Raw genomic sequence first — 7,712 nt, forward strand, 5'->3', positions numbered from 1 at the left:
TCAGGTTTATTTTCAGGTTTTGAAGCCTGCCCTGGGAGACCATTGATTAAAACAGACAGAGGGCATTTGCAGGGGAGAACTGGCAAGCAGAAGAAGGGTTAAATACCCCCTTTCTCCATCCGCCAAATGTCCCCTGCCTGTGCTTTGCCCCCCACCCTGCATTTATCTTACAAGCTTGAGAGCTCAGTGTTTTCCTTATACCATGTATTTCCATTAAAAAAATAATCTACACTCAGAGTTTTAAGACATAACTTTCTTTAGAGGCGATCCAATGTCTCGATGAGTAATTGAAGAAAACCAGGCCACCAGCAATGGGTGCTTTCACACATGTTGGATAACATACTTTCTAATACACTTTAGCAATCGTTTGCAAGTAGATTTTCCTGTTTCACATTCTAAGTGATTTGCTAATGTGCATTGAAAGCGCATTATCCAACATGCATGAAAGGAGCCAGTGTTGTATCCCAGGATACCTCCTGAGCATCAAATTTTTCAATAGCTACCTGTGAGATTGGCAAACCGAGGGCAGACGCACATCCGATGTAACAGAACATGTCTGCTGATACGTATGTAAGTCATGGGGTCTTCACTGCCCCCACATGCCTCCTGGTAATGTCTGCACCAGATGGTGTTCAGTCATATCTAGAGATGGGCACGAACAGCAATACAAACTTAAAAAAGCCACGAACAGCCCAATCAGCTGTTTGCGAACAAGCTGTTCGTGAGGCCCCGTGCTAAACGAACCAGTGTTGTTCAACATCTGGACCTTATGTCCCATCAATCACTTTGTTAAAGTACCCAGGTCCCACAATGATAGGGGAAAATAGCCCACTTGCTTTGAGAACAAACAACGTGAGTCCAGTTGCACCTAAAATGCCAACAAAATTTTCCAGGATGTCAGCTTGCGTGGATCAAGGCTCACTTCGTTAGATATTTTCGTATTTGACACTTTTTTTGTACGCTTTTTGGATCTCACAGAGTAAGCTTTGCCTCAGAAAAGCTTGTGCCCTGCACAATTTTGTTGGGTCTCTAAATAGGGTTGCCAGCTCCAGGTCTGGAAATTCCTGGAGATTTTGGGGGTGGAGCCTGGAAAGGGCAGGGTTTGGGGGAGGGGAGGGGCCTCAGAATGGTATAATGCCATAGAGTCCACCCTCCAAAGCAACCCTTTTCTCCAGGTGAACTGATCTCTGTGGCCTGGCGGTCAGTTAATTCCAGGAGATCTTCAGCCACCACCTGGAGGCTGGCACTCCTATCTTTAAAGTGTTAGTGGACTCAGATTTGTTTTACTATGAGACGAACATGGCAACCCTTCTGAAACCTTATTTCAAGAAGACTGCTTATATGTTTACTAAGATTCGGGTCCAGTAGCACCTTGGAGACCAACTAGATTTTCAGGGTATGAGCTTTTTGAAAGGTACCTTTGTCAGATACCCATCTGAAATTATACGTTTACAGGCATTCGGTTGTTATATTTTATCATTTATGGTCAGGGGTCATTTCGTAGAAAAAGTGCTGCAGGAACTCATTAAAATAACTCATTAGCATAACTCATGAACATATGCCATGCCTCTTGCCATCACTGGAAGTGTGTCAGTAGTGTGACAGATTTGCATATGCCACACGCCCTGACATCACTTATTCTGGCTGTTTTGGACCCAATCCTGGCCATTCAGGGCTGAAATTGAGCCCATAATGGCAAAAAGGGACTGAAAATGGCTGAAAAGGGGCTCAAAATGGTCAGGATCAGGCCGCTGATGAGCGGGAGAGTGATCCACCACCCATCAGAGGCCCGATCCAGGCCATTTTGGCCCCAATCCAGGCCGAAACAAGCCCAAAATGGCCGAGAGTCAGGTGGGTGGGGCCACCTGACATGTGACCTCTTGGGGGAACTACCAGAACTGCATTCCTGCGCATTCCCCCTCGAAATGAGTCCTGTTTATGGTAAGTTTTGAGGACACAAATGACAGTAGTATTTATTGTTAAGAGTAAATTCTGTTGCTACGGCTTTCAAACACAAATATGCACAAATAATAATTCCAATATAAGTTGGAAATTGTAACAATACTGTTGAGTATACTGCCACAGTAACTGTAAAACTCAGAGATAAACAATGAAATGTTGTAGCAGCGTTACTAGGATGGAGGGAGAGCAAATTCTTAGTAATTGTTATGAAAACCCTGCACCCCACATGGGCTACGTTTGTGTCTCACCTGTTATGTAATTCCCAGTGGATTTAAGCTGTTTTGGTGGTGGTGGTTAAGAGCGGCAGGACTCTAATCTGGAGAGCCAGGTATGATTCCCCACTTCTCCACTTGAAGGCAGCTGGGTGACCTTGGGTCAGTCACAGCTGTCTCAGAGCTCTCTCAGCACCACCCACCTCACAAAATGATCGTTGTGGGGAGAATAATAATATACTTTGTAAACCACTCTGAGTGGGTGTTAAGTTGCCCAGAAGGGCAGTATATAAATCGAATGTTGTTGTTGTTGTTTGTTGTTATTACTCTTATTAAATCTGTACACCAGTGCTGTACGCCACTGCTGTGTGCCACCAAATTACGGTTAGATTGGATCAACTTTGGAAATCCAGCCTAATGCTACAGGACTTCCTTATGATGTAGTATGAGGTTTTCTTATGATGCATCTACAAACAGCCAGGAATAGCATCACTTGTTTGAGAGCGCCACCTGCTGGCCATGTCTCATATTCTTTTCGGAGGCCTAAAAAGAAGCCGGGTTCCTCTTCTTTGAACCTGGCATTCCCAAAACTCCTCTCTTTGGTCTTCACCCAGGCATTTTGGAGTGGGCTATTTCCCTTTAAAAAAGAAAGTTGTGCATCTTTTTCTAAATTCTTCATTCATAATGTTGTTTGAATAGGAACTTTATTTTTTTTATCTATGCAAAAATAATCAGTCTTGTTGTCGCACTTTAAAGACCAATCACATTTTACTGCAGCATAGTTTCGCGGACTAGAGCTCGTTTCTGCAAATGTCGTGAGCGGATCCTCGCTTTGCATTAATGTTCACAAAAAGGTTTGAAACAAACAAACAAGCCGATGAACAGCAGGGTCATGAGGTCATAAAATACAGGATGTGTAGAGTACAATAAGCAAAACCCAGGGCTTTTTTTCAGCGGGAATGCTGTGGAACGGAGTTCCAGCACCTCTTAAAAATGATCACATGGCCGGTGGCCCCGCCCCCTGATCTCCAGACAGAGGGGAGTTTAGATTGCCCTCTGTGCTGCCAAGCAGCACGGAGGGCAATCTAAACTCCCCTCTGTCTGCAGATCAGGGGGCGGGGCCACCGGCCATGTGATCATTTTCACCGAGGGCAATTTAAACTTTAAAAAAACTCCCCCCTTGCTCCAGCTGACCCAAAGTGATGTCATTGTGCGGTCTTGAAGTCCACCACTGAGTTCCACTACCTGTTTTCCCAGAAAAAAAGCCCTGGCAAAACCCAAATCTGATCAGGAAAAAAAGGCGCAGAGTGGTAAGCTGCAGTACTACAGCCCAAGTTCTGCTCACAACCTGAGTTCGATCCCGGTGAAAGCCGGGTTCAGGTAGCCAGCTCGAGGTTGACTCAGCCTTCCCTCCTTCCAAGGTTGATAAAATGAGTACCCAGTTTCCTGGGGGTAAAGTGTAGATGAGTGGGGAAGGCAATGGCAAACCACCCCGTAAAAAGTCTGCCAAGAAAACATCGTGATGCGATGTCCCGCATGGGTCAGTAATGACTTGGTACTTGCACAGGGGACTACCTTTACCTACCTTTATTAAATAGAATAAGCTAGTATCACCTGTAATGGGTGGTGAGTTGCAAGTTTTATTAAGGTATAGTGAGATAAAAAATCCTAAGTCAGTACTTTGGAGTTGAGTTTGTCAGATGGTTGCTGCTATCTTGTGTACTTAGCATATTTTATTGTATTTTTGGTGTACAGATTTAAACCAGTCCACTATGAATTATACTTCGGTGATAGCTTGCTGGGCACCCTTCTTGAAAGTTGACAGTTTCTTCCTAGAAGTATATTTCTTGTTTTAGTTTTAACTGCAATATTTTACAGGGCAATGCTTTTTATTGTCACTGACTAGTGCGGACGCTGCAGAGGCATCACACAAATGTTTAAAATTTAAAGACTGCAATCTGCAGAGGTCCTTGATAAAAAAAACTTTTTTTATACTGTGTTGTACTTAAACATGTATAAAACATGCTCTTTTTTTTGTAAGCCACTTTGGGTCCCCAAAAGGGAAAAAAGTGGGGTAGAAATATAATAAATTAATAAATACATACGTTTCCATAGCCATAGCCAGCTTGGAGTTAACTGCATAGGATTTCACTGCTGGTCTGTTGCCTACAGTCCTGGCTTGAACTCCAATGAAGTTATAACTCTGATGCCCCCTCTTCCTGTCATGTGACTCTGATGTCATGGGATTGTGATGTCACATGGATAACATCAGAATTAGGAAAACTTTTTAAAAAATCTCTTAACTGTCATGGTTCCTGATACAAGACAACCAGGGGGACAAATTCTGGGGACCTGAGTTACCGTGAGGCACCAGGCAAGGTAACCCTAGAGGATAGTAGCAACATGCCTGGGCTTATCTAGCTTCTTGTGTATGTGCATCTGAATGTGATGATGAGCCAGATGTGGTATGAATGGGGAGGGCATAGTGGTTCCCTGCACACCTGCTAGCTTTCTAGGCATTTGAGAGGCACAGCTTTCTCCAGCATATTGACAAGATGTGGGGAATGCCAATCTTTTGGAAGTGTGTGGACAGAGCAAGGCATTTCTGAACTGGCCCCATCAGAAATGACTTTTGTAACTTGTATGACATTAGACAACATCTGATGTTGAAAGATGGGGGACAGGGGCATGGGGCATGGGTCCAGTGTGCCAGTGTGACTTCATTTCCTGGAAAACACAGAACTGTCTAGGAACTGTCCAGGCCTGTCTAGGAATCACTGAAAACTCTATGGTTTTGTGATATGCAGATGATACCACAGTAACCAGCAAAGACTTGAAATGACTACTGATGAAGGTTTAAAAAGTGCCAAAGCAGGACTGCAGACAAAAGTAATGACTACTAAGGAAATACACAATAAATCAAACCTGAATTTCTCCCTAGAAGCTAAAATGACCAAACTGAAGCTGAGAAGACAGGACTCTCGGGAAAAGACAATAATCCTAGGAAAAGTGTAAGGCAGTAGGAAAAAGGGAAGACCCAACATGAGATGGCAGGACTTAATTTAAAAAAAGCCACAGTGTCAGTTTGCAAGATCTCAGCAAGGCTGTCAATGATAGGATGTCGTCGAGGTCATTAATTCATAGGGTTGCTATAAGTCGGAAGCAACTTGATGGCACATAACATATAAACAATCAGTAATGTCTGGTCATTTTGCTTTAATTAATTAATACAAAACAGAAACACAAATCCCTAATGCTTCATGGTCTTTCAAGCCAATTATTACCCTACAGAACAGTTTCATTTTTTCTATGGGCAGTGCACCTGAAATACAAATATTTCATAACGCAAACAGGTGACAATCCTGTTTCCTGGGTTGTGGAGGCTATGATTCAGCCATTAGAAGACTGTGAGTTACAAAGTCAGTTGTCCGCAATCGAAGGAAGAGTTAAGCCTGCTGAAACTCATTGATTTCAATGGACTTCACGGCACTTAAGTCCGTGTTGGTTGTGACAGTTACGTTTTCAGTTGTTTAACTGGACCATTTTGTATTAATGGGATGGGTGTGTTTAACATGTAGTTACCTGTCCTGATTCTTCTGAATCAAGGCAGACAGCCAATCGATTTAAATAAATATTAATACAGGCAGGTAATTTATAGAACTTGGATGCGAATAATTTGGGTGCTTGAATTTGAGAGCTAGTGTAGCCCAGCAGCTACCATGGTGGTCTTGAACAGCGGAACTCCCAACTCAACCCCATATTCAAATCACTGTTCGTTCTCTGGAAACTCACTAGGTAAGTCACTGTTTCTTGGTTCAGCATAACCCACCTCATCAGTTTCCCATGGCACTACGGTGTCCTTTGGCTTCAGTGGAGGAAGAGCTAAGTGGCAAATAAATATATGAATAAATACTCACCATCTCGCTGGAAAAGTTCCCGAAAACTCTGGAACTTTCCGTCAATCTCCCTCAGATACTTGGTGACTTGAAGTAGTTGGTTAGGGCAGAGTTTCACACAACTTGTGCCTTCCCCGGAGGCCGACTTCTGCACAGAAGCCCAAATGGCACACAGAAAGCCCGAATCACTGGCTGGGAGCCCATTGCCCACCAGTGACTGTCTGACATCACAGTTGGAGACATTGTGGTGTCTGGCCTTGCTCATGTTCAGACCCCAGCAACTAGCATTCGAGTCACAAATGGTATCCACCACCCTTCGGCAGCAGTGAATTCCCTACCATACCCTTTCCTGGAGCATCCTAGGAGGAGATCCAACAGTTGAGGTAAGTCTCACACAAAAGAGTTCCTTCCCAAGTAGCCATGGCTTCAGCGTGGCATTTGTTAGTGCAATGTCCTCAGGTTCTGAAGAAGTCCCATCTTCGTTGCTTTCCGAGTGTCTAGCCAGTGTCCCAATAAATCAGTTTCCATCAAAGGTGGTTGTAGAGCAAATCATGACGGGGAGCAAATCTCAATAGGCATCTCTCAGGAGCTGTTTAAGAACAGAAGTCATGAATCAGCTTTCAGAACAGGGCAGCGGATCCCGTGGCCTTCTAAAGTAACTGTCCAATCTGACAATTCTTTCAAACAGAGATCCAACACCACAGAAGGCCCCACGTTTTCCAAACACACACAGAAGAAGACACAGACACACCTTTAAAAACCATCGAAAACTCCTTCCTCAATATGGAAATCCGTCAAAAGTTTGTGAGCTGAGGTGTGCCCTTGATTGAGAAATAAGGTCTTCTTGAGAGACAAGTTGCCATGTTTGTTTTTGGTCACCCTGGAGAACTGAATCCTCACCTCTCTCTGTGGAAAATTGTACCGCAAGAAATCCAGACATGTCCAGTCAAATGTTTGCCTGTCCCTCAGTTCAAATCCCCTTCAAGGACACTAGACTCGGAAGTGTCAGTACAAGTTAGCTGTCTGTGGAGAATGGACGAGCCCGTCTGGTTACAGACACAGCGTCAGCCAGTGTGGATCTCCCACATTCCTTTGGCAGGAGTGATGAAATCAGGCCTCCTGAGTATCTCTAAGAGCAAGCCAATCCTCCGACTTCCTTCCCTCTTATTAACTGTTTTCTACCTGAAGGTTTGGTGGAACTTTTCAGGGATTCTTGTTCAAAGTGCACAAATGGAACGTTAAGTTTCCTCAAACAGTGCGAAGGGGCAATACTGAACAGGGGTTCCAGTTTTGTTTGTTTTTTAAATTACCTGCTCCTGTGCCTTTAACAGCAGGTTAACTGACAGAAATTTTGTTGGTTAAACTTTTCCTAAGCAGAGAAAAAGTGTAGTGGTGACGACTGAGAGATAAACTACAAGAGACGAATTACACGAGGACGCTCACGTGAAGGGAGTCGCAATGTTAGCTGGGAAGCTGAGTTTTAAAAGACAGATTGGAAGGCTTTGTCAATTTTCCCCTCTCTACAGAGCTACCAATATTGCTCCTCAGAGGGTTTGTTTATTTCCTCTTCGCCTCCTTGAAGGGAAGGTAAAACTATCAAAACCTTTGGGAGGCGAAGAGGAAATAAACAAACCCTCTGAGG

The 7,712-nt window shown here is 43.9% G+C and overlaps 1 protein-coding gene across 1 annotated transcript in view; it reads right to left on the reverse strand.

The window, feature by feature from the left end:
• Window positions 1-7,083, reverse strand: part of GMIP (GEM interacting protein) — a 91,743-nt gene extending 84,660 nt beyond the window's left edge. Inside the window, exon 1 of the mRNA XM_055003687.1 lies at window positions 6,092-7,083. Coding sequence (XP_054859662.1) covers window positions 6,092-6,335 — 244 coding nt within the window. The 5' untranslated portion in view covers window positions 6,336-7,083. The remainder of the gene's footprint in view (window positions 1-6,091) is intronic.
• Window positions 7,084-7,712: the final 629 nt, after the last annotated feature.

Source organism: Eublepharis macularius, chromosome 19, assembly GCF_028583425.1.
Source record: "Eublepharis macularius isolate TG4126 chromosome 19, MPM_Emac_v1.0, whole genome shotgun sequence".
Taxonomy (NCBI): Eukaryota; Metazoa; Chordata; class Lepidosauria; order Squamata; family Eublepharidae; genus Eublepharis; species Eublepharis macularius.